This window comes from Balaenoptera acutorostrata, chromosome 5, assembly GCF_949987535.1.
Source record: "Balaenoptera acutorostrata chromosome 5, mBalAcu1.1, whole genome shotgun sequence".
NCBI classification, from domain to species: Eukaryota; Metazoa; Chordata; class Mammalia; order Artiodactyla; family Balaenopteridae; genus Balaenoptera; species Balaenoptera acutorostrata.
This window is the reverse complement of record NC_080068.1, coordinates 110,680,975-110,708,134: the sequence shown is the minus strand read 5'-3', so window position 1 is coordinate 110,708,134 and position 27,160 is coordinate 110,680,975. Positions and strand designations below refer to the sequence as shown.

Sequence of the window (27,160 nt, the reverse complement as noted above, 5' to 3'; positions counted from 1 at the left end):
GGGGAAACTTTTGCAGATGTACACATAGTATTTCTAGCAACATTGTTTATAATATAAAAGACCAGAAATAACTTAAATGCCCATTGACATTAGAATGAATAAATTATGATATATTCATAAAATAGAAGTAAAAGTTAATGATTTAAATCTACATGCAACAATATGCATTGCTCTTTTAAATAACATTGATTAAAAAAGCAAATCACAAAGGAATACCATCAGCATAATTCCAATACTATACAGTTCAGAAATATGCTTGACTAAACAATATACATTTTAGGGTTGCAAACATATAGTAAAGCTATAAAGAAATGGAAGAAGATTATAAACACAAAAATTCCAGTTGTCTGTTCCTTTTGGGGGATACCAGGGAGGTATAATTAGGGAGAAGCAGAGAGGGACCTTTAGTGATAATTTCATATTCTTTACTTAAACTTCTTGATAGGTACATGGGTGTTCTTTTAAACTTTATTCTTTATACCTTATTCATTTAATATTCTGTCTTTTGTATTTACTAAAGCAATTTTCAAAAAACTTGCGTTGGTGAAGGTAAGGGGAAATAGGCACTCATATATTGCTTATGAGAATATAAATTGCCATAACCTGAAAGGTCAACTTGGCAACATGTATCAGAATTTAAAATGCATCTACCTTATGACTTTGTAGTGCCATGTCTAGGAATTTGTCTTTCATCTACACATACACATTCATGGGAAAGGGAATATTTGTAATATATCCATGTCAGCATTGTTTGTAATAGCAAAAGAGTGGAACTTCCAACATATCCTTCAGGGTTGCATCAAGTAAATTAAATGCATCAATACAATGAAATTATTGGCAGTTTTCAAAAAGAATGAGGCAAATCTATACTTTTTTTTTAGAATGATCTCTAAAATATATTTTGAGTGAAAAAGGGTACAGAATAGTGCATATAGTATGCTTCCCTATGGAGCAATGATGATGGGTGATCAAGTTTATTTATACATACATATGTGTGGGTGACTGGACTACAGAGATGGGAGAGTCTTACCTTTTAATTTATATATTTTTACAGATTTTGACATTGCTACTATTCAAAAGAATAAATACTATTTTCAAAGATAATACATGCTTTAAATAAGAGTTAAGTATAAAGAGAAGATGGGCAGTAAGGAAGAAGGAAAAACGCCTGGAAACCTGGAAGGCTGCAAGAAGGCAATGTGTTAACACAGAGGAAAGCAAAGAAAGGAGCTAATATTACAGAGACACGATAGGTTTTAAATTATTTGAGACTCATGTATTTGCTCTTGATTCCTAGACATAAAAGCCTGTATTATGGTTAGTTTAGAATTCTTCCTAGAAAGAGTTGTTCGTTTAATTGCATTGAGCTTTTACATAGGTCGTACTGTACTGATAGTAAAATTGTACCACTACATACTTCTTTCCCCCTTTCTAGCTCATAGTAATTATTCATTTCTAAAATATACCATTTTAGGTATCCATCATACTTGGCACCTGAGGTAATTGCACAAGGAATTTTCAAAACCAATGATCATGTGCCAAGTGAGAAACCATTGCCTTCTGGCCCCAAATCAGATGTCTGGTCTCTTGGAATCATTTTATTTGAGCTTTGTGTGGTATGTATAAAGAAATAGTAAACTCATAAAAATAAATTGTGTGTTTCTTAGAAAAGTATTTTTGGATACGAAGCCTATTGAGTAATATCAGTAGCATGTTTTTGCTTTGCAAATTGACTAGATAACAGGGGAAAAAATCTGAATTTGACTTCTTAAAAAATCCTGTTTGACAATTTATTTGTATATTATTTTGGTACATCTAGAAATATTGGTGCTTTTATGAAGTATTAAAAATTTACACTGTACTAAGTGTAAAAAATTAAGCATATTTAGAAACATTTACACTAAAACTGCTTACACTCTTTGGTATGTTCATGCTCTCTCTCCCTTCTGTGGTATTCTTTCTTCCTTAAATCCCTTCTCCTCTCTTATTCTGTCTCCTATAAGACTCACTTTGTAACTGAGTTGGCTTTTTATTGAGGCCCTCCCGAAATGTCCTCTATATTTATTAGGGTAATAAAGACTATACAGCTATTAAAAACAAAGGAATTAAAACTGCAGTAGCTTAAAGAACACAGATGTTTTTCTCCCTCATGTAACGGTCCGCAGAAAGTTAGAGTGGGCTCTATTCCACGACATCATGCAAAAACTTAGGCTATCAGAAATGCCGCCACCATTCTCACCACCTGATTTCCAAAGATGCTCTCTTTATCCTCTTTTTTAGCCATAAGGAAAGGAGAGGAGTGAATTCACGGTAACTGTCTTTAAAAAGATGATGTAAAAGTTGCAGATATCAACTCTGTTCTTTTCACTAGTGGCACTTTACTCATGTGGCCACATGTAGGTTCAGCAGAATAGAAATGCCTAAATATTGAGAAAGAAGATCAGGATGGATTTGGAGAGACAGCTAATATTTTGTCGATCCTCCCCCCAAATACCTGCCAGGGTTAGTTCCTGTCTTCTTTTCTCTCCTTTTCTATTTTAGCATTTGTCATGTTTGTCTACATGGACAATAAGGTCTTTAGAGGCACACATTTTTATTATTCATCTGTTGTTCTGTCTTCCAAAAGATTTTTTTTTAACATCTTTATTGGAGTATAATTGCTTTACAATGGTGTGTTAGTTTCTGCTTTATAACAAAGTGAATCAGCTATACATATACGTACATCCCCATATCTCCTCCCTCTTGCGTCTCCCTCCCCCCCCCTCCCTATCCCACCCCTCTAGGTGGTCACAAAGCACCCAGCTGATCTCTCTGTGCTATGCGGCTGCTTCCCACTAGCTATCTATTTTACATTTGGTAGTATATATATGTCCATGCCACTCTCTCACTTCGTCCCAGCTTACCCTTTCCCCTCCCCGTGTCCTCAAGTCCATTTTCTACGTCTGCGTCTTTGTTCCTGTCCTGCCCCTAGGTTCTTCATAACCATTTTTTTTTTCTTTCCAGATTCCATATGTATGTGTTAGCATACAGTATTTCTTTTTCTCTTTCTGACTTACTTCACTCTGTATGACAGACTCTAGGTCCATCCACCTCAGTACAAATAACTCAATTTCATTTCGTTTTATAGCTCAGTAATATGCCATTGTATATATGTGCCACGTCTTCCTTATCCATTCATCTGTCGATGGACACTTAGGTTGCTTCCATGTCCTGGCTATTGTAAATAGAGCTGCAGTGAACATTGTGGTACATGACTCTTTTTGAGTTATGGTTTTCTCAGGGAATATGCCCAGTAGTGGGATGGCTGGATTGTATGGTAGTTCTATTTTTAGTTTTTTAACGAACCTCCATACTGTTCTCCATAGTGGCTGTATCAATTTACATTCCCACCAACAGTGCAAGAGGGTTCCCTTTTCTCCACACCCTCTCCAGCATTTATTGTTTGTAGATTTTTTGATGATGGCCATTCTGACTGGTGTGAGGTGATACCTCATTGTAATGTTGATTTGCATTTGTCTAATGATTAGTGATGTTGAGCATCCTTTCATGTGTTTGTTGGCAATCTGTATATCTTCTTTGGAGAAATGTCTATTTAGGTCTTCTGCCCGTTTTTGGATTGGGTTGTTTGTTTTTTTGATATTGAGCTGCATGAGCTGCTTGTAAATTTTGGAGATTAATCCTTTGTCAGTTGCTTCATTTGCAAATATTTTCTCCCATTCTGAGGGTTGTCTTTTTGTCTTGTTTATGGTTTCCTTTGCTGTGCAAAAGCTTTTAAGTTTCATTAGGTCCCACTTGTTTATTTTTGTTTTTATTTCCATTTCTCTAGGAGGTGGATCAAAAAGGATCTTGCTGTGATTTATGTCATAGAGTGTTGTGCCTATGTTTTCCTCTAAGAGTTTTATAGTGTCTGGCCTTACATTTAGGTCTTTAATCTATTTTGAGTTTATTTTTGTGTATGGTGTTAGGGAGTGTTCTAATTTCATTGTTTGACATGTAGCTGTCCAGTTTTCCCAGCACCACTTATTGAAGAGGCTGTCTTTTCTCCATTGTATATTCTTGCCTGCTTTATCGAAAATAACATGACCATATGTGCGTGGGTTTATCTCTGGGCTTTCTATCCTGTTCCATTGATCTATATTTCTGTTTTTGTGCCAGTACCATACTGTCTTGATTACTGTAACTTTGTAGTAAGATCTGAAGTCAGGGAGCCTGATTCCTCCAGCTCCGTTTTCCTTTCTCAAGATTGCTTTGCTATTCGGGGTCTTTTGTGTTTCCATACAAATTGTGCAATTTTTTGTTCTAGTTCTGTGAAAAATGCCAGTGGTAGTTTCATAGGGATTGCATTGAATCTGTAGATTGCTTTGGGTAGTACAGTCATTTTCACAATGTTGATTCTTCCAATCCAAGAACATGATATATCTCTCCATGTGTTTGTATCATCTTTAATTTCTTTCATCAGTGTCTTATAGTTTTCTGCATACAGGTCTTTTGTCTCCTTAGGTAGGTTTATTCCTAGGTATTTTGTTCTTTTGTTGCAATGGTAAATGGGAGTGTTTCTTAATTTCTCTTTCAGATTTTTCATCATTAGTGTATAGGAATGCAAGGGATTTCTCTGCATTAATTTTGTATCCTACTACTTTACCAAATTCATTGATTAGCTCTAGCAGTTTTCTGGTAGAGTCTTTAGGATTCTCTGTGTATAGTATCATGTCACCTGCAAACAGTGACAGTTTTACTTCTTCTTTTCCAATTTGGATTCTTTTTATTTCTTTTTCTTCTCTGGTTGCTGTGGATAAAACTTCCAAAACAATGTTGAATAATAGTGGTGAGAGTGGGCAACCTTGTCTTGTTCCTGATCTTAGAGGAAATGGTTTCAGTTTTTCACCGTTGAGGACAATGTTGGCTGTGGGTTTGTCATATATGGCCTTCATTATGTTGAGGAAAGTTCCCTCTATGCCTACTTTCTGGAGGGTTTTTATCATAAATGGGTATTGAATTTTGTCAAAAGCTTTTTCTGCATCTATTGAGTTGATCATATGGTTTTTCTCCTTCAATTTGTTATTATTGTATTGTTTAGCCTCCATGTGTTTGTATTTTTTACATATTTTTTCCTGTAATTGATGTTTAGTCTCATAGTGTTGTGGTCAGAAAAGACGCTTTCAATTTTCTTAAATTTACCAAGGCTTGATTTGTGACCCAAGATATGATGTATGCTGGAGAATGTTCCATGAACACTCGAGAAGAAAGTGTATTCTGTTGTTTTTGGATGGAATGTCCTATAAATATCAATTAAGTCCATCTTGTTTAATGTATCATTTAAAGCTTGTGTTTCCATATTTATTTTCATTTTGAATGATCTGCCCACTGGTGAAAGTGGGGTGTTAAAGTCCCCTACTATGATTGTGTTACTGTGAATTTTCCCATTTATGGCTGTTAGCATTTGCCTTACGTATTGAGGTGCTCCTATGTTGGGTGCATAAATATTTACAATTGTTATATCTTCTTCTTGGGTTGATCCCTTGATCATTATGTAGTGTCCTTCTTTGTCTCTTGTAACATTCTTTGTTTTAAAGTCTATTTTGTCTGATACGAGAATTGCTACTTCAGCTTTCTATTCATTCCCATTTGCATGGAATATCTCTTTCCATCCCCTCACTTTCAGTCTGTATGTGTCCCTAGGTCTGAAGTGGTTGTCTTGTAGACAGCATATGCACAGGTCTTGTTTTTGTATCCATTCATCCAGTCTGTGTCTTTTGGTTGGAGCATTTAATCCATTTACATTTGAGGTAATTATTGATATGTATGTTCCTATTACCATTTTCTTAATTGTTCTGGGTTTGTTACTGTAGGTCTTTTCCTTCTCTTGTGTTTCCTGCCCAGAGAAGTTCCTTTAGCATTTGTTGTAGAGCTGGTTTGGTGGTGCTGGATTCTCTTAGCTTTTGCTTGTCTGCAAAGGTTTTAATTTCTCCATTGAATCTGAATTAGATCCTTGCTGGGTAGAGTAATCTTGGTTGTAGGTTTTTCCCTTTCATCACTTTAAATATGTCTTGCCATTCCCTTCTGGCTTGCAGAGTTTCTGCTGAAAGATCAGCTGTTAACCTTAATGGGAATTTCCTTGTATGTTATTTGTTGTTTTTCCCTTGCTGCTTTTAATATTTTTTCTTTGTATTTAATTTTTGATAGTTTGATTGATATGTGTATTGGCGTGTTTCTCCTTGGATTTTTCCTGTATGGGACTCTCTGCGCTTCCTGGACTTGATTAACTATTTCATTTCCCATATTAGGGAAGTTTTCAACTATAATCTCTTCAAGTATTTTCTCAGTCCTTTTCTGTTTCTCTTCTTCTCCTGGGACCCCTATAATTCTAATACTGGTGTGTTTAATGTTGTCCCAGAGGTCTCTGAGACTCTCCTCAATTCTTTTCATTCTTTTTTCTTTATTCTCCTCTGCAGTAGTTACTTGCACTCTTTTATCTACTAAGTCACTTATCCATTCTTCTGCCTCAGTTATTCTGCTATTGATTCCTTCTAGAGAATTTTAAATTTCATTTATTGTGTCCTTCATCATTGTTTGTTTGCTCTTTAGTTCTTCTAAGTCCTTGTTAAACGTTTCTTGTATTTTCTCCATTCTATTTCCAAGATTTGCATCCACTTTACTATCATTACTCTGAATTCTTTTTCAGGTAGCCTGCCTATTTCCTCTTCATTTGTTTGGTGTGGTGGGTTTTTACCTTGCTCCTTCATCTGCAGTGTGTTTCTCTGTCTTCTCATTTTGCTTAACTTACTGTGTTTGGGGGTCTCCTTTTCTCAGGCTGCAGGTTCATAGTTCCCATTGTTTTTGGTGTCTGCTCCCAGTGGCTAAGGTTGGTTTAGTGGGTTGTGTAGGCATCTTGGTGGAGGGGACTAGTGCCTGTGTTCTGGTGGATGAGGGTGGATCTTGTCTTTCTTGTGGGCAGGACCACGTCTGGTGTTGTGTTTTGGGGTGTCTGTGACCTTATGATTTTAGGCAGCCTCTCTGATAATGGGTGGGGTTCTTTTTCTGTCTTGCTAGTTGTTTTGCATAGGGTGTCCAGCACTGTAGTTGCTGGTCCTTGAGTGGAGCTAGGTCTTAACATTGAGATGGAGATCTCTGGGAGAGCTTTTGCCGTTTGATATTACGTGGAGCCAGTAGGTCTCTGGTGGATCGGTATCCTGCACTCGGCTTTCCCACCTCAGAGGCATAGGCCTGACACCTGGCCGGAGCACCAAGACCCTGTCAGCCACACAGCTCAGAAGTAAAGGGAGAAAACAAGAAAGAATGAAAGAAAGAATAAAATAAAATAAAATACAATAATTAAAATTAAAAATTCTTAAAAGTAAAAAAATTAATAAGTAATTTTAAAAAGGAAAAAAAAAGAAAGAAGAGAGTAACCAAACCAAAATACAAATCCACCAGTGATAAGAAGTGTTAAAAACTATACTAAAAACAACAACAACAACAAAAAAAATGGACAGACAAAACCATAGGACAAATGGTAAAAGCAAAGCTATACAGACAAAATCACACAAAGAAGCATACACATACACACTCAACAAAAAGAGAAAAAGGAAAAATATATATATATCATTGCTCCCAAAGTCCACCGCCTCAATTTTGGGTTGATTCGTTGTCTATTCAGGTATTCCACAGATGAAGGGTACATCAAGTTGATTGTGGAGATTTAATCTGCTGCTCCTGAGGCTGCTGGGAGAGATTTCCCTTTCTCTTCTTTGTTCACAGTTCCTGGGTTTCAACTTTGGATTTGGCCCCGCCTCTGCATGTAGGTTGCCTGAGGGCGTCTGTTCTTTGCTCAGACAGGGCAGGGTTAAAGGAGCGGCTGATTAGGGGGCTCTGGCTCGCTCAGGCCAGGGGAAGGAGGGGTTAAGGAATGCAGGGCGAGCGTTAGACGGCAGAGGCTGGCGTGATGTTGCAACAGCCTGAGGTATGCTATGTGTTCTCCCGGGGAAGTTGTCCCTGGATCACGGGACCCTGGCAGTGGCGGGCTGCACAGGATCCTGGGAGGGGAGGTGTGGCTAGTGACCTGTGCTCACACACAGGCTTAACGTTTCATGCCCGTCTTTGGTGTTCGCACTGATAGCTGCGGCTTGCACCCGTCTCTGGAGCTTGTTTAGGTGGTGCTCTGAATCCCCTCTCCTCCCGCACCCCGAAACAATGGTCTCTTGCCTCTTAGGCAGGTCCTGACTTTTTCCTGGACTCCCTCCCGGCTTGCTGTGGTGCACCAGCCCCCTTCAGGCTGTGTTCACGCAGCCAACCTCAGTCCTTTCCCGGGGGTCTGACCTCCAAAACCTGAGCCTCAGCTCCCAGCCCCCACCTGTCCCAGCGGGTGAGCGGACAAGCCTCTCAGGCTGGTGAGTGCTTGTCGGCACCGATCCTCTGTGCGGGAGTCTCTCTGCTTTGCTCTCTGGACTCCTATTGCTGCACTCTCCTCCGTGGCTCCAAAGTTTCCCCCCCGCCACCCCTGTCTCCGCCAGTGTAGGGTCTTCCTAGTGTGTGGAAACTTTTCCTCCTTCACAGCTCCCTCCCAGAGATGCAGGTCCTGTCCCTATTCTTTTGTCTATGTTTTTTCTTTTTTCTTTTGCCCTACCCAGGTACGTGGGGAGTTTCTTGCCTTTTGGGAAGTCTGAGGTCTTCTGCCAGCGTTCAGTAGGTGTTCTGTAGGAGTTGTTCCACATGTAGATGTATTTCTGATGTATTTGTGGAGAGGAAGGTGATCTCCACCTCTTACTCCTCTGCTACCTTGAAGGTCTCTCTCTTCCAAGAGATTTTTTAAAGTATTTTGGAAGTATTAACTCATTGATCTTTACCATATCTAAGAATTAGGATGACATTATTTTCTTCATTTTGTGTGTTTTGAGAACTAATTTAACAGTGGAGGTAGTAAAGCATAATAGTTAAGAGACAGCCTTTTGTAGTCAGAGAGAACTGGGTTTGAAATCTAATGCAGCAAAATATAGTTGTATGACTTACGGTAACTAACCTAACTTCTTAAGGCTTTGGTTCTACTTCCATAAATAATAATAGTATCTATATTGTAAAGCTGTTGGAAAAACTAAATGAAATAACGTATATAAAGTACTTAGTATAGGGTGTTGCTTTGCAAACAGTCCATAAATGGTAGCTTTTATTATTAATATTTAAATATTCACAATAACATGGTAGCTTACACATTGGCACTGCTTTTTCTAAGGGAAAATGCCAGATTTTCTGATTCTTTGCTATCCTTTGTCTAGACCATCTTTCTTTTCATTGGTATAAAGTGATAGTAAATCTCATTTTTGTTTAAAATCATAACCTTAATGAAGAATTTTATTGGAATGTGAAGTATACATAAGTGTAAATGTGAAGTATGTAGTTTTTCCTTTTTATTACCATCATTTATATTTAAACTCTTTACTAATGATCTAGGTATGTCTCATATGAGTAATTTGATTCAACAAATGTTGATGAGCCTTTACAGTGTGTATAGCAATGCAATAGGGATAAACTGTGATTCAGGTGCATTGTCAAAGAGCTTATAAATTAATGCAAATTCATAAACTTTGAAGATAAACACAGAGAGCTGTGTGAATTCCAAGAAAGGAAATATTAATTCCATGATAGGGGCTTCATGACATTTTAAGTGGTGCTTAAAGTTTAGAGTCCAGTTTTAAGATGGATTAAATCTTCTTCTACCTCATCAAACCTTTAGATTTGATACAAAGTATTAAGATATAAATTGATAACACACCAACAATTAACAAGGGGAACTTTTGGCAGGTTAGAAATTTTAAGGAAATAGACAAAAAGCTCTAGCACTTTGCTAGGAAGATCTTGCCATATTACCAGGAAGTCAGTACAGCTGCTCTGTCACCCAGAAGTTTCCATAGTCCAAAACGTGTATAGGAGAATTCTGTATTAAAAAATGAGTACATATCTAAGAAACACCAAGCATCTAAAGTAGGCCTCTACTATTAAAAAGGAACAACGAATAGAGTTTACATTCTATTACAAATAGAAAGGACTTTATAATAAATGTACATGTTCTTTAAGAGACAAAGGAAACAATTCAATTTATGAAACAATTACAGAAACTAGGAATCAAGAACATTTACTGAAAAAAAGCAAGAACCAGCTAAGAGTTTTAAGAAAAAAAAAAAACGTAAACTGGATCATAGGAAACTGGACACACTGAACACTGAGTTAATCTCCCAGGATATGACACAAAGGGATAAAAAGATTGAAAGTATAAATGAAATTTTAAAAGACCTAGAAGATAGATTCAGATGTTCTAGTATCTTATAGTAGTATCAAAAGTAGAGAGTAAAGTTCTCAATTTGAAAGAACATACTAATTACCTTGCAAGGCAAAAGAAAAAAATCACAACATACAAACAACAACAACAACAACAAATAGCTAGAAATCTTATACTAAACTTTTAGGAGATGACTAATGATGAAATAGTGGATAACATTTATTGAGCGCTTCGTAAGAGCCAGGTACTTTTCTAATGTATTTACATCTATTATCTCAATCCGTACTCTTGCCAGTCTTATAAAGTTTATCTAATTACTACCTTTACTTTACAGATTAGGAAATTGAGGTACAGAGAGGTTAAACAACCTGTTACTACAACATAGTAGTAACTAATTCAGCAGATTTGTGTCCATCAATCTGTGTCCAAAGCTTTATGTACCCTTAACCAACATGCTAAGCTGCCTTTACTAAGCTCTGATGTCTTTATCAGTTTTGAGAAAATCTTAAAATGTGCCAGAGAAAAGACATATTACCTACAAAGAATAACAATTAGATTGGCATTAAACTTCTTAGCAGTGTGAATGCAAGACAACAGTGGGACAGTGCCATCAAAGTGCTGAGAGAAAGGATTTTGAATTTTGAATTCTTTAAGTCACAAAACTAACATTTGGGAGTAAGAATTAAACAAAGGATATAGTTGGCCCTCTGTATCTGTGGATTCTGCATCTACGGATTCAACCAACCATGGATTGAAAATATTTGAAAAAAAATTCCTGAAAGTTCCAAAAAGCAAAACTTAAATTTGCCGTGCAACAGCACTGTTTACATAGTATTTATAACTATTTACATAGCATTTGCATTGTATTAGGTATTATAAGTAATCTAGAAATGATTTAAAGTATAAGGGAGGATGTGTGTAGGTTATATGCAAATACTGTGCCACTTTAAATAAAGGACTTGAGCATCAGTGGATTTTGGTATCCAAGTAGGTCCTGGAACCAGCCCCCCTTGGATAGTGAGGGATGACTATACAGAATTTTGATAGACACGAAGAAAAAATTACTAGTAGAGAAATAACATGAATCTAAATAGCAGAGTGTGTTCACTGTATTGCAAGTAATCAAATTTAACTGCTTCGTGTGTGTGTGTGTATGTGTTTTCATCACAGGATAGATAAAGAGTAAGCATTTAAACTGAAAAGTTATATTGGAGCCATATCCTAGGAGACTTTGAATGCTGTATTGAGAGATTTATATTTAGTTATGTAAGGTATGGAGGACCATTCAAAGTTTTTAAGTAAACTGAAATCAATTTTTTAAGGTGGTTCTTTTTTAAAAATTTTTTTTGGAGTATAGTTGATTTACAATGTTGTGTTAGTTTCAGGTGTACATCATATAACCTTCACTGCACCCTGTGTGGCATGTATAGTTAATATTCCAGTTTATAAATGAGAAAAGTGAGGCTTAAGGTGGTTAAGTAATTTGCCCAAGTTATATAATTGGTGGTAGAAAGTCCAACTTGGCACTCAGTAGTTGCTCAACACATGATCATTAAAGTTGTAAGTGTTTGATTCAAGACTCCATTCCAAAAAAAAAAAAAAAAAGACTCCATTCCAAGGAGCCCCCTGAAGCCAACTAATAAGGAAACAACTAAAATACAATGTATGTGTCTTAAAATAAAGAAATATACCAGGTGCTATGGGAACACAAAAATGGTTGTCTTAAGTCACTTTGGGAAGAGGAAGGAGTGTCATGGAATGTTTCTTAATGGAGATAACAGACTACCTGGATCATGCTATATAAGTAAGAATTAATTGGGTTGATGAAAGGGTAATATGGCATCTTGGTCTTTTAATCAAATAAGACTCCTGGAGTTCCTCTAGACAACCAGGTAAATGTGGGTCTCAGAAATGAAGAATGCTTGAGATCAAACTAAAATGTAATGATCCTTAGATATATGAAATGCTTAAGTGTTAAATATTATGCAACATTTAAAAAAATGTTACATCACCAATGATTTTTCTTTAGTGGAGCCAACTCAAAAAATCTAATAAAACCTCTGAAGAGAAATAGAGGTAACTGATAAAATCATTTTCAGCGCTGAAAAAAAAGACCTCCCGGGGAAGAATGATGTAAATGTTAACAAGAATTTCTTTTCTCATTTTATTTAGGGAAGAAAACTATTTCAGAGTTTGGATATTTCTGAAAGACTAAAATTTTTGCTTACACTGGGTAAGTGTCTCACAATTGATTATCTTTCAACTATAAATATAATCTTTAGTGACAGTAATTATGCATATTGAGAATGTGTTCTTCAAAATAGTGGATACACTGAAATATCCTCACTTTCTTTAATTTTCTAATGATCAGTGGTAAGCATTAACAGGACAGTTTAAGAAGTGCCTTTGAAGTATTATAGGGCAGCTTTCCTCATTCACTAAGGAATTATAATGTACATGGATATAATCTTAGCATGATCTAGCCAAGTAAACTAACTTGTGAAATCAAAATATGAGATTATAAAATTGTACTTCTCTGTCACAGGTACCTTCAGGCAATGTATTGTAACTTTTGAGCTTTCTACTTGGTGAATTGTGTGTGAATAATGACTGAGGAAGAATGTTTATTTTTCCTTATTACAAGCTCATATATTTTACATGTATATAATCCAAATATTTGTCATTCACATTTATAAAAATTTGTGTAATCCACTTTAGAATGGAATAATTTAAGCACGTATGGTAAAAAAGGAGAGAAAAACAGTGATAGAGCACTTTGTGTAAAAGAGTGACAGATTGGTGTACAGGTTAATAAGGTCTACAAATAAGGATTTGTATAGAATAATATTAGTAAATATTTAATAATGAATTGTAAATAAAATTGCATAAAATTTTATAATATTTACCACTTTAATATCAAAGATTGATAATGTAGCTATTAAGGAGTCTTAGAGATCTATAAATGTTGTCTACAGACTAGAACTTATACTTTTTTTTTTGAATTTTATTTATTTTTTTATACAGCAGGTTCTTTTTAGTCATCCATTTTATACCCATCAGTGTATACATGTCAATCCCAATCTCCCAATTCATCACACCACCACCCCCACCCTCTGCTGCTTTCCCCTCTTCCTGTCCATACGTTTGTAGAACTTATACATTAAGTCCCAGAGAAACGTGTGTACATTCTCCAAATTGTATTTAATAAAAATAAATTAGTCTTATAATCGTAAAAATATACTAAAGCCTTTTTAAATAGTAATATGTGTATATACATATTGAGAGAGAGGGGGAAAGAGAGAAGGAGAGAATCTTTACCTCCTTGAATTACTGCTTTAACTCACTATTTAAGATGCTATCTTTCAGTATCTATGATACAATTAATACTTAGTGTTTGAAGTCTTTATTTTTATCAAAGCATGTAAGGAAAGTTGAAAAAGTCTCAAGCTTTTTAATATTCCAAGTTCTAAAACTGCATTACACAATTTAAAAAAATTTATTAGAGTTCAATTCCCAGTTAGTCTAAGTTAGAAAAGCAGCTTTAATTCATATAATTTTTCTGTTTTATAGACTGCATAGATGACACTATAATAGTTCTGGCTGAAGAGCATGGTTGTCTGGACATTATAAAGGTTTGTCGTTAATCTGTTATTGAAAATTTATTTATTCTTCATACTTGGGATTCAATAGCAAACTATTTTAAAGCTATGTTTATTTCTGTTTAGATATCTGCTTTTTCACAGAGTGACAAACTAGTATGAATTTGTTTAAAGTCCAAATAAAGACTTTCAAAAAAAGTCAAAACATTGTAAAGTAGCAAACATTTAAGTAATATAAATTTTTAAATGGATTGTTTAAAATAATTCTTTTCTCTCTCTGTTTACCAGGAGCTTCCTGAAAATGTGATAGATCTTTTGAAGAAGTGCCTCACCTTCCACCCTTCTAAAAGGTTGATATCAAGAGTTTGGGATTATTACTGAGATCTTAACATATAAGTAGTTAATTTTTTAATACTAATGGGTTTAATAAGAATATTAACATATATAGTAATACATGATATTGGTATCATAATTGTTAGTTATGGCTTTAATGTATGGTAATAAAAGAAGAAAAAATAATTAAACCATGGTTAGAAAACTGGCATATACCAAAAGCAGTTACTAGTTCATTTCCTAGCCTCCAATTAGAAAATCAGCTAAACTGTGGAATGTAGGTATGCCTAGATACAAATGATATGAGAAAAATGAGAACAAAGTTTATTGGCAAATATGTATTATAGAAAAGAACTTAGATAAATGGTGAGGTAAGTTAATAATTGTTGATAATATAAAAGGATTTCTTAGAAGTTTTATTATTTATTTTCATTTGATGATGTCATTGTTAGCCATCCAGTTCTCCCTAAACTCAGTAAGTATATAATATTTGAAAATAATGTATTCTAATTTGTCTTTAGGAAAACATTTCCTAAAGAGAGGAATGGTATGAAAAGCATAGTTTTGGGTAAATATACCACATTAACTAAGAGAGTAGGAAGAAAATCAGAAGATATTATCAGTTTACAATTTTATTATTTAATTAAGGTATTCAGTAAAGCAGGTATATGATGGTCAAGCTAAAAGTAAAAAATGGAGACGCTCATATGTAATAATTTTTGATAGATCATAAAGTACAAAAAGCACAACAAAGGTAAAAAAGTCAGCATTTATTTACAGACACTTGATTCTCTTTTTAAAGGTATATATCTAGACTCTAATAAGGAGAGCTTTATTATTTTCTATGCTAATGAGGTAATTTTGACTTTTAACTACCCCTTGAAGTGTGCCATTATTCTAGGAAAATTTTAATGACTTTCATTCATGTTCCATATTTTAAATATTTCTTAAGGCCAACCCCAGATGAATTAATGCAGGACAATGTGTTCAGTGAAGTGTCACCTTTATACACTCCCTTTACCAAACCTACCAGCCTGTTTTCTTCTTCTCTGAGATGTGCTGATTTAACTCTGCCTGAGGATATCAGTCAGCTGTGTAAAGGTAATGATAAATACAACAAAGGATAGAAGTAATTCTGGAAGTGATTAAAATATAACCTAACATTTTAGTCCTTTAAATTTAATTTCTTTGGAGCAAGAAATTTAAGAATCAAGGAAAGGAAGTAGCACCAAACAAAAATTTTTTTATTATGTAAACCAAGGTCTTATTTTCATCTCAAATCTTAATGCTAAAATCAGATCTTCTAATTTCCAATGGAATTTCTACTACTACAATATTTGTATATCATATTTCATAAAATTTATTATAAATGATCTCAAAAAATCATATTATTGATAGGATAGTCATCATTATATTCCATGTTTGCAGCAGAATATCACCTTTTCTTTTTTAATTCCTCTCTGAAGATTACAACTCACAGAATGTGTGTTTTAGGGACACCAGTATGTTACCTTTATACTGAAAAATTATCATGACATAAGCTGTGGCAGGAAATACTTACTGAACATTGGGTTCAATCAAATATTTATTGAGTTTCTACTATGTTCCATACACTGTATCTGCAAGTATCATTTGTGCCAAATGGAGAGGCAGACAGACATTCAGTCGCATAATTACTGTTATAAATGTAGGTTAGTACGCGCGTAGTATAGTGGAAGCAGAGCCTCCCTGAGAGGACTTCTCAAAAGAGGCACAAATTGCCTCAAGACATAAAGATGGGACAGTGTGTTGGTTGCCTACCCAAGTGCTTTTTTCTGCCCTTCTTTCTTTCCTGCAGAGCTTGATATATCTGATACGTATATCCCATATGTCTCTGATACAGAGGGTAAAAATTACACTTTTTTTCTCAAAGAAACTGAATACACAACCAATATGCATATCTGCATTTAATCCTCTGCATTTTGTAGTATGACTATTCTTTTTTTTTAATAAGCAAGAGAATTTGCTTATGAAGCTATACTTGAATTGCCACCATATGAGCAGATTTCCTCCCCTCCCCTCCAGAATCTTAAAAATTTATATATAGAGGCCTTAGTTGGGTTCAGTTGTGTATTCAGTGCAGACAGTCTCAACACCACATGTCTATCTCAAGGCTGTATTCTTGGAGCAGCTTCTGGGAGTGGGGAAGGCAAGCTGAACACACATTCCAAGGACAGGGGAAGGGGTGGGAGCCTCCATTTGCCAGGGTCCAGCTTGACATCAACTGGCTTTCATGTCTTTTTGATGACCTCCTTCAATAGGAGGAATACATAATGATGGGGTTCCAGGAAGGCCTCCCCAAGAAGTGCTACTCTGGCGCACAGATTATTTTGAGCTAAAAATAAGCAAGGCCCAAAAGACTCATAAAGAACTTTTGAACTTTCTCCTAACTGTTTAAAAGAATTGAAGATAGAAGACCTGTTCCAGGAAAGAGTTATCACCCACAGATAATTACAGAAAATATGAACTCAGTGTGGTAAACAGGGAGGAACCTAGCAAGGCCCCTTTGATCAAAGTCCTCTCTGTGTAGTATGACTATTCTAAAGGGAATCTTATTATGTTCTTCAGTTATTACTTTTTTATAATGTCAGCTATTATTGCCTGTTGCCTTTTAATAAAAACAGAAGGTGTGATAGCTTTTTAATTTTCCATTAATAGATATAAGCAGTGATTACCTGGCAGAAAGATCTATTGAAGAAGTGTATTACCTTTGGTGTTTAGCTGGAGGTGACTTGGAAAAAGAGCTTGTGAACAAGGAAATCATTCGATCCAAACCACCTATCTGCACACTCCCCAAGTAAGGAAAGAAAACTTCTCTTAGAAATGAGAAAAATCTAGTAATAACTTCTTTTTAATTTGATATTTTTTTCTTTTGGTAGACATTCCAGCTAAGTGATTATGAAAGCAAATGGGAGTCAATACCTTGTTTTCTTGGCCGAGTTCCTAATTGCAGAGTTCCCATCAGTGTTTTTATTATTTTAATAAATATGGTTTTTTAATAAATAATTTGTTCTATGATCTATTTGAAGTAAAGTTATTATTATGGAACATCTCACAATAGTTGGTGATCAATAAAAGAAAAAATGTACAAATCAGAAAGAACAGTAATGTTTAAGAGAGTTAATAAACAGGGCTAGTATGCCCATTATGAGGAACTATTTTTTTTTATTTCTAATGATATTTTAAAATGTACTCAGTGACCTCATTGCTTGTGCTAGAGATCATCATGGTGCTAAATCACTGTTGAGAAAAAGCTGCAGAACTACATAAGGTCTTGGACACCATCCTGTAAATTATCTAGAAGTTAAATAAAAATATAACCCTAAGGGCCAAAATTGTTACTGTTCCATTGCTTTTCATATTTATTCATAAAGAAGAGAAACTGAATCTCTTTCCACCAATGCCTTAAAGTTTTAATTTTAGATTTTAGAACTAGATTTGATCTTTGTAGGTAACTGTAGAATTCATCTGCTGATCATTTTTTTCTTCACATGTAAATTTTAGGTTAATTATTTGAATACACCACTAGCTGTCTACTTTTTTCCCCTCTTAAGCTGATTTTTAAATATTACTTCAATTATACTGTTCACACAATGAATTAAGTAGAAAATTAAGAAATAAGATGATGGAAATTATAAGAATAAATGGTTTGAAGGATATAAAAATTCTCAAAAGTAATTCTCTAAAATTCTAAATGCATTTATTATTCAGTATTCTTTCTCCTGAGGAGTTATCATCATTAGCATCTTTCTTTCTTGTTCCCCTTATCATTTTTTACTCATATAAACTTCCTCAGGAACACATTTACATACTGTCAGGAGAGTAATTTAATCATTGCACCTTCATGAGCAAAGAGTATAAATCATACTCTTGTATTCCTAAAATGCTTTATATTTATATACTGTATTTATACCAACTCAACATATATTTAAAAATGAAAATTTTTTGGAGAAATTTCAACCAACAGTTACTTTTTTATTAACCCATTCAGTCTAAAATTTCTTTTTTTCTTTTGTTGAAGAGATTGATGATTTAGAATAAATTTTGTTTTCTAGAAGAAACAATAAATCAGATTTCTGTGCTCTTTAAAATAATTATTGTTTTTTTAATCTCCTTTCAGTTTTCTCTTTGAAGATGGTGAAAGCTTTGGACAAGGTCGAGATAGAAGCTCACTATTAGATGACACCACTGTGACATTGTCATTATGCCAGCTAAGAAATGTAAGAATGGTATTTTGGCAAATTTGCTTCAGAACTTTCTCCCTTCCTTCCTTCCTTTTTTTTTTTTTTAATAAAACCTTACAGATACACATGAATCCTTAAATTTCTGCCTGGCACTATAAAATATGTGAGAGTTTCTTTAAGGTATGTGCCCAGGAGTGGCATTGTTGGAAAATAGGATCTGTACATCATCAGCTTAGTATATATTGTTATATTGTCTGTTCATAGAAGTGGCCTTATCACTTTATCTTTTTACCATCATTGGATAAGGGTTCTCATTTGTCCACATATGTGATAGCACATGGTCTTATCAAATTAAAAAAAATTATTGTTCTGAAAGGTGTAGAATGGTATTTTGCTATAATACTAATTTTCAATTTCCTGATTATAGTACAGTTATGAGCCTTTTCATATTTTTTGCCATTTGCTTACCTCTCTGTACATTACTAGTTCATATCTCTTGCCAGTTTTTTTGTGTGATTTCTTACTGATTTGAGGACTTTAAAAAATGTATCCATTTACACAACCTTTGTTAGCTATACAGGCATACCTCAATTATCACACTTAGCTTTATTGCACTTCAGAGATATTGCATTTTTTACAAATTGAAGGTTTGTGGCACCCATGCATCAAGCAAGTCTGTTGGCACCATTTTTCCAACAGCATTTGCTCACTTTGTGTCTCTGTGTCACATTTTGGTAATTCTTGCAGTATTTCAAACTTTTTCATTATTATTATATTTGTTATGGTAATCTGTGATTAGTGATTTTTATGTTACTGCTGTAATCGTTTTGGGGCACCACGAGCTACGCCCACATAAGATGGTGAACTTAATCTGTAAATGTATGTTCTGACCATTCCACCAACTGACTGTTCCATCTCTCTCCCTCTTCCCCGGCCTCCCTATTCCCTGAGACACAACAATGTTGAAACTAGGCCAGTTAATAACCCTACAGTGGCCTCTAAGTGTTAAAGTGAAAGGAAGAGTTTCTCATCTCTCACTTTAAATCAAAAGCTAGAAATGATTAAGCTTATTATTGATGAAGGTGTGTCAAAACGTGAGATAGTCCAAAAGCTAGGCCTCTTGTGCCAAACAGCCAAGTTGTGAATGCAAAGAAAAAATACTTGAAGGAAATTAAAAGTGCTACTCCAGTGAACAGTGGTCTTGATAGAAGATGAAACCAGCCACAACATTCCCTTAAGCCAAAGCCTAATCCAGAGCAAGGCCCTGACTCTCTTCAGTTCTGTGAAGACTGAGAGAGGTGAGGAAGCTGAAGAAGAAAAGTTTGAAGCTAACAGCACTTGATTCATGAGTTATAAGAAAAGAAGCCATCTCTAGAACATAAAAGTGCAAGATGAAGTCAGCAAGTACTGATGTAGAAGCTGCAGGAAGTTATCCAGAAGATGTAACTAACATAATTAATGAATGTGGCTACACCAAACAACAGATTTTCCATGTAGATGAAACAGCCTTCTATTGGAAGAAGATGCCATCTAGACTTTCATAGCTAGAGAGGAGAAGTCAATGCCTGGCTTCAAAGCACAGACTGAGTCTCTTGTTTGGGGCTAATGCTGCAGCTGGTGACTTTAAGTTGAAGCCAGTGCTCATTTACCATTTTGAAAATTTTAAGGCCTTTAAGAATGATGCTCAAGTCTATTCTGCCTATGCTCTATCAGTGGAACAATAAAGCCTGTATGACAGTACATCTGTTTACAGCATGGTTTATTGAATATTTTAAGCCCACTATTGAGACCCACTGCTCAGAAAAATGATTCCTTTCAAAATGTTACTGCTCACTGACAATGCACCAGGTCACCCAAGAGCTCTGATGGAGATGTACAACAAGACTAATGTTGTTTTCATGCCTGCTAACATCCATTCTGCTGCCCTCAGATCAAGTCATTTTGACTTTCAAGTTTTATCCTTTAAGAAATAAGTAAGGCTATAGCTGCCATAGATAGCGATTTACCTGATGGATCTGAGCAAAGTCAATTGAAAACCTTCTGGAAAGGATTCACCATTCTAGATGTCATTAAGAACATTCATGATTCATGGGAAGAAGTCAAAATATCAACATTAACAGGAATTTAGAAGAAGTTGATTCCCCAACCCTCATGGAAGATTTTGAGAGGTTCAAAAATTCAGGGCAGGAAGGAACTGCAGATGTGTTGGAAATTGCAAGAGAACTGAAATTAGAAGTGGAGCCTGAAGATGTGATGGAACTGCTTCAATCTCATGATCAAACTTTAAATGACGGGTAAGGATTTGCTTGCTATGCATGAGCAAAGAGAGTGGTTTCTTCAGATGGAATCTACTCCTGGTGATGATGCCGTGAAGATTGTTGAAATGACAACAGGATTTAGAATATTACTTAAACTTAGTTGATAAAGCAAGCAGCAGGTTTTGAGAGGATTGACTCCAATTTTGAAAGAAATTCTGCTGTGGGTAAAATGCTATCAAACAGCGTTGCCTGCTACAGAGAAAGCATTCATCAGAGGATGTGTCAATTGATGGGGCTGTCTTCATTGTTGTCCTATTTTAAGGAGTTGCCAGGGCCACCTAACCTTCTGCAACCACGAGCCTGGTCAGTCAGCAGCCCTCAGCATCGAGGCAAGACTCCCCCCAGCAAAAAGGTTATGACTTGCTAAAAGCTCAGGTGCCGGTTAGCAGTTTTTTTAGCAATAAAGTATTTTTAATTAAGGTATGTGTATGGTCTTTTTTTTTTTCTACATAATGCTATTGCACACCTAATAGACTAGAGTATAGTATAAACATAGCTTTCATACGTACTGGAAAACCAAATAATTTGTGTGACTCGCTTTATTGTGATATTTGCTTTATTATGGTTGTCTGGAACCAAGGCCACAGAATCTTTGAGGTATACCTGTATGTGGTGCATGTATCTTCTCATCTGTGGCTTTTCCTTTAACTTTTTGATGGTGTCTTTTAATGAATAGAGTTCTTCATTTTATCAATGCTTTTCTTTATAGTCAAATATGTTTTGATATATTTTGCTTATTGTAACATTTAAATTTAATGTTAACATTTACCAAGGTTACAAATATATTTTTATGAAGTTCTTCTGTATTTTCTTCTAAAAGATTTAGACCTTTTTTTCCCACATTTTGTCCATTAATTCACCTGTAATTTTTTTTTTTTTTAGTAAGATATGAGGTAGGTATCCAAAATCACATTTCATTCATTAGAAATAATCCCTTGTCTCAGCACTACATATTGAATAATTCACTCTTTGGTTTTTTGATCTGTAATGTCAGCTCTTTCATGTATGTGTGGATATGTTTCTGAGCTTTCTATTCTGATCTTTGACCTATTGGTATAACCTTAGCCAGTAACACACTATATTAATACATGGTTTTATATGAAGTCTTGATGCCTAGCAGGGGAGATCCCCAGTTTGTTCTCTAACGTGAACTCTCTAACATGGAGCTCTTCTATTTGATTTTTATAATCATCTTGTCATTTCATTTTAAAAGTATAGGATTTTGATTAGAATTGCATTGAATTTGTAGAGAATTGATATCTTCAACATATGGAGTCCTATTTCTTGAACATGGTGTAGGTATATCATTTATTTAGGTCCTATTTTATATCAAAATTTCCTTTTTTAGTGTCTGTATATGTTATCAGATTTATTCCTAAGATATTAAATTATTGGTCTTGTAAACAGGATGTGTGTATGTGTGTATATGATGTTTCTTGCTCTGAAGTTTGTTTTGTTGGAAATTAATATAGGTATTCCAGTTCTCTTTTAATTAATGTTTTCATGGTATATCTTTATCCCTTTACTTTTAATGTATCTATGTCTTTATATTTAAAGTGGGTTTCTTTTAGACAACGTAGAGTTGGATCTTTCTTTACTTTTTTTTTTTAAATAAATTTATTTATTTATTTTTGGCTACGTTGGGTCTTCATTGCTGCGTGCAAGCTTTCTCTAGTTGCGGCAAGCAGGGGCTACTCTTTGTTGCGGTACGCAGGCTTCTCGTTGCAGTGGCTTCTCTTACTGCGGAGCATGGGCTCTAGGGACACAGGCTTCAGTAGTTGTGGTGCACAGGCTCAGTAGTTGTGGCTTGCGGGCTCTAGAGCACAGGCTCAGTAGTTGTGGCGCACGGGCTTAGTTGCTCCATGGCACGTGGGATCTTCCTGGACCAGGGATCGAACCTGTGTCCCCTGCATTGGCAGGCAGATTCTTAACCCCTGCACCACCATCTTCTTTACTTTGAGGGGTAATTTTGCTGGATACAGAATTCTAGTTTGGTTGTTTTTATCTTTCAATACTTTAAACATTTTACCCTGCTCTCTTTTTTGCTTACGTGCTTTCTGGAGACTGGTCTGATGTAATTTTTATCCTTTTTAATCATAGTTATTTATATAAAATTCCTGGTCTGATAATTCCAAAATGTCTACCATATGTGAATCTGGTTCTGAATGTCTTTCTTTTACATTTTAGCAGCCTTACAATTTTTTTTTTGAAAACCCAACATGATATATTAGTAAGAAGAACAATCATAAATAGACCTTTAGTGCAAGATTTCATGTTTATCTAGCTGTTGTGTAGCTTTTTTGTCAGAGGGTAAAATTTTCTCAAGTGTCCTTGTTCTTATCTTCCTTACTGCCTTTGGGTTTCCCTGGAGACTCTTTTAATAGGGTCTGAGGCTTGCAGTTCTTTCAGCTGGAATCCCCTGTATTATACAGGAACTCTATATATGGAGATAAGATAGGGGAGGGAGATAACGTTGGAGGGATAATCCTATCATTAGGTCTCAGTATTTTAGTGAGCCTTTGTCTCTGGGCCTGAGCTTCTCAGCTTCCCTCCCCATTTCTTTAGGTGAGACAGGAAGGCTAGAGAGAGCTGGAATTGGGTATTTCTTTTCCCCACATCAAGGACTAGAGGGGCCTAGAATCTCGTATTTCCCTTACCCAGGTCATTTAGACTCTGGTAAAATAGTTTCCCTTGAGGGCAGGCCTTTACTTATGACAACAGGGTACTCTGGGAGCAGTTTAAAGTGGTTACTTTGCCCCTCCTCCTGCAAGAGACAAGAGGGGATTTTTCTTAGACTTTCACCCTGAGAACCTGTTGGGACTTATGGAGGTAAAACTCAAGGAAGTGTGGAGTTTCCCCTAGGGCTGGGCCTCCAGAAGTTTTTATCTCTCAGGTTAGTCCTTGCTAAGTCTGCATCGATTAGTCAGTTACCCTTCAAGTGTTCTTACCAGGCTCCAGCAGTAGCTTCTGCTCCGCCTTAGCTGTGATTGTCTATATTTGCCTGTCTCTCCAGTTTTCCAGGGAGCATTTTTGCCCTGATCCTGATGACTCTGAAAAGAGTTGCTGATTTTCAGTTTCTTCCGGTTTTTTTTCTTGCTGTTAGGGCAGGAGGGATAACTTCCAAGCTTTTGAGTGTTGGACTGGAAACGAAAACTCCTAGCCTTTTTATTGTTAATCGTCTATAGCCAAAGATAAAATAGATAATTTCCCTTGTTGCCTGTCTCTAGGCTAGCAGTTCAGCGCCCTCTCCCCACCCCACCGCCAGCACATACACACAGTTCTGTCTTTACTCGGGCATAGCAGGGTCTCCTCCAATTTGGCTGCCCCTTAATCAGGTGCCTGAGCCTATGTCCCATTGTGCTCTAAAACCCTAGGCCACAGTTATCAGTAAGTATACTTTAGTGCTAGCTTACCTCCTTTCTCTCTAAACCCAGCTTTGTGTCTTACGTCATTGAATTTTTGTTACTCTTTTAGGCTTTTCCTGTCATTTAATATTTTACACATTATACAATAGGGGGATATTAGAATCTCTTATCTGCTATAATGCCAGGAACAGAAAATTAAAATATATGATGATTACACCTGATACCCTAAACTTATCATCTTTTTGAAGAGGAAGAATGTGTACAGTGGACAAAATAAGTAGCAATACAAGGTGGTAAACAGTAAAGTATATCCAAAACATATGGTTTCAACTGATTGTATTTAACTCTTAATTTGTTTCTTTAATTTAAGTATAATCCAAATTATATGAATACAAGTTGAATGTAGGCTTCCATTTTATTTACTTCCTCAGTTCCCATACATTTCCACTTTTGAAATTTAAAATACTTTTTTTCTATAATTATTAAGAAAAAATATTAATGTTGATTTTTAAAATAATGTGGAAAACAAATAATAATTTTTACCTTATACTTTTCTGTATAAGTATTTCTGACTTTTTTAAACGCTTAATATGCTAAATTTTTAACTAGAAAAAAAAGCAGACAAGTTACTAATAATATTTATGACTTTCAGGGCAGTAAAACCTAAGCTTTAAAAAAATATGTACGTTAATAATGCAGTAAAGATTGGGTAAAATCTTATTTTTCAACTTAGAATTTTAATACGTGAAAGAAATACCTCGAGGTTTAAGGGCAAAATGGGATAAATGCATGTCAAATTTTAGAGAAAAGTTAGGCATAAATCCAGTGTTTGCCAGATTCTCAGTGTTGGGTTTTCTTTGACTTTTAAAACTTCTGGGGATAACTCACGTGGATGAGCGCACAGTGGCTCTAATCAGCAGAAGGTCGATGCTGCTACACACCGACTTCCGTCTTCTGTGTCGGTCCCCAGAGGAGCAGACACTCTGCCTTCTAGTTGGAAGTTGAACTGAACAGTAGAGCAGCAGGCAGGGTGGTGGCATTAACTTTAATCACCCTGCTTAGCGTTTGTCTAAGATTTTACTTTACTACTGCCTACCTTCTTGTGTTTTTGGAGAATATCTGTAATTCTGGCAATGTCATTATTTGGAGTAACATTTATTATAATGACTTTGTGAAAAAAATAAAAGAATTGAATTTTGTCAGTTGATTTATCCGCTGTTTGAATCATCTATGTTCAAAGTATGATGTGAGAAATTCTTTTGAATCCTTTTTATTAGCACCTTACTTTTGTCTTAGTTTGTATTAATGTCAAAACAAAAATAAATCTGACTTTAAGGGATATGTATGCAAAAGTACATTTTAAAGTAATTTTCATATAATTTTAAAATATCCATTTATTAAATTTCATACTAATTTTAGTATTTCTGAATTGTGTTTGGATAACAATTATTATAGGTGTCTAACCTTTACAAGAGATACCTGGAGGTAAAAAATCAAAAACCAAAAAAACAGTTCTTCACAGCCAGATTTAATCACTGGAGCCATGGTATATTTGCATATTTATGTTAGGAATGTAATTTAGATTCTATCTTATACTTTTCTTGGTACCTTTATAAATTCATAATTTTAATGTTATTTTTCCTTTTAAATATGGATCAGCGTTTCTGTCTCAGATCCTAAATATCACAAATACTTTCTCTCTAAATTCACAGAGATTAAAAGATGTTGATGGAGAAGCATTTTACCCACTACTTGAAGATGAGTGAGTATATCGTCTCGTTTTACACTTATTTTTCCTTTCAGTTTATATTATACTGGTAAGAAGCTTGTACATTTTCTTTGAAAAGTATTTCCTAAAAATAACACAAAAATATGGTGTTTTTAATTTTTAAAATTTTTATACCTTTTGTCAATTTTTCTGCTTTTGTTTCTCTTTTACAGTCAGTCTAATTTACCTCATTCAAACAGCAATAATGAGCTGTCTGCAGCTGCCACTCTCCCTTTAATCATCCGAGAGAGGGACACAGAGTACCAACTAAACAGAATCATTCTCTTTGACAGGCTGCTAAAGGTAGAGATTCTAAAGTGTAAAGTGTTATAAAGAGCCCACATACAATCCTTATTTTTTATTTCATTGGTAATTCTTAGGGAATCTTGATGTAATGAGAACACTAATTCTTGTGACCTATCTTTTCTGATTAACTTTAATTATAAAAATGATACCTGTTCATAGTACATAAAATTAAAAAGTAAACAAGATGGAGAAATCTATGCAAAATCATATCAGACAAAATATTAATATCCGTACTATTTAAAGAACACCTAAGGGGCGTTCCCTGGTGGTCCAGTGGGTAAGAATCTGCCTTCCAATGCAGGGGACATGGGTTCAATTCCTGGTCAAGGAGCTAAGATCCCACATGCTGCAGGGCAACTAAGCCTGCACGCTCTAGAGCCCGCACGCCACAACTAGAGAGCCCGCATGCCACAACTACTGAGCCTGTGTGCTGAGGAGCCCACGCGCTGCAACTGCTGAGCCCGCGTGCTCTAGAGCCCATGCACCACAACTAGAGAGAAGCCCATGTGCCACAACGAAAGATCCCTGCATGCCGCAATGAAGATCCAGCATGCCACAACTAAGACCCAATGCAGCCAAATAAGTAAATGAACACCTAAAAACCAAAAGAAAAAGCACTATTATCGAAACAGAGAAATGGAAAAGAACACAACAGGAATACAACTAGTCAGTAAATCAATTCAAAATGTGTATCCTTACTAGGAATGAAAAAAAATTAAAATAACTTTTTCTTGCATACTGAATTAGCAAAGTGAATAAAGGTATATTGAGACTGGAACTCTCATTCTTTTAGAGTAAGTGTAAGGTGTTAGAAACATTCTGTAAAACAATTGAAAGTATGTATCAAGAGCGTTAACAACATCCATACCCTTTGTCCTAGTTATTCTCTTATAGAAATCTCTCCTAACATACAAATTTACAAAATGACAAATTTATATGCAAATATATAGAAGAAACCATAATAATAACATATTTGTT

General features: G+C 35.3%; 1 protein-coding gene across 6 annotated transcripts in view; it reads left to right on the top strand.

The window, feature by feature from the left end:
* Positions 1-27,160, top strand: part of TBCK (TBC1 domain containing kinase) — a 251,876-nt gene that overhangs the window by 57,764 nt on the left and 166,952 nt on the right. For all 6 annotated transcript variants that reach the window (XR_451833.2, XM_057547348.1, XM_007190994.3 and 3 more), the window contains 9 exons: positions 1,475-1,616; positions 12,443-12,503; positions 13,841-13,902; positions 14,158-14,219; positions 15,155-15,303; positions 16,900-17,038; positions 18,362-18,461; positions 25,821-25,870; positions 26,050-26,179. Coding sequence is in view for 5 of the 6 variants with exons in the window: in XM_057547348.1 (XP_057403331.1) it covers positions 1,475-1,616; positions 12,443-12,503; positions 13,841-13,902; positions 14,158-14,219; positions 15,155-15,303; positions 16,900-17,038; positions 18,362-18,461; positions 25,821-25,870; positions 26,050-26,179 (895 nt within the window). In the remaining variant the exon portion in view is untranslated. The remainder of the gene's footprint in view (positions 1-1,474; positions 1,617-12,442; positions 12,504-13,840; positions 13,903-14,157; positions 14,220-15,154; positions 15,304-16,899; positions 17,039-18,361; positions 18,462-25,820; positions 25,871-26,049; positions 26,180-27,160) is intronic.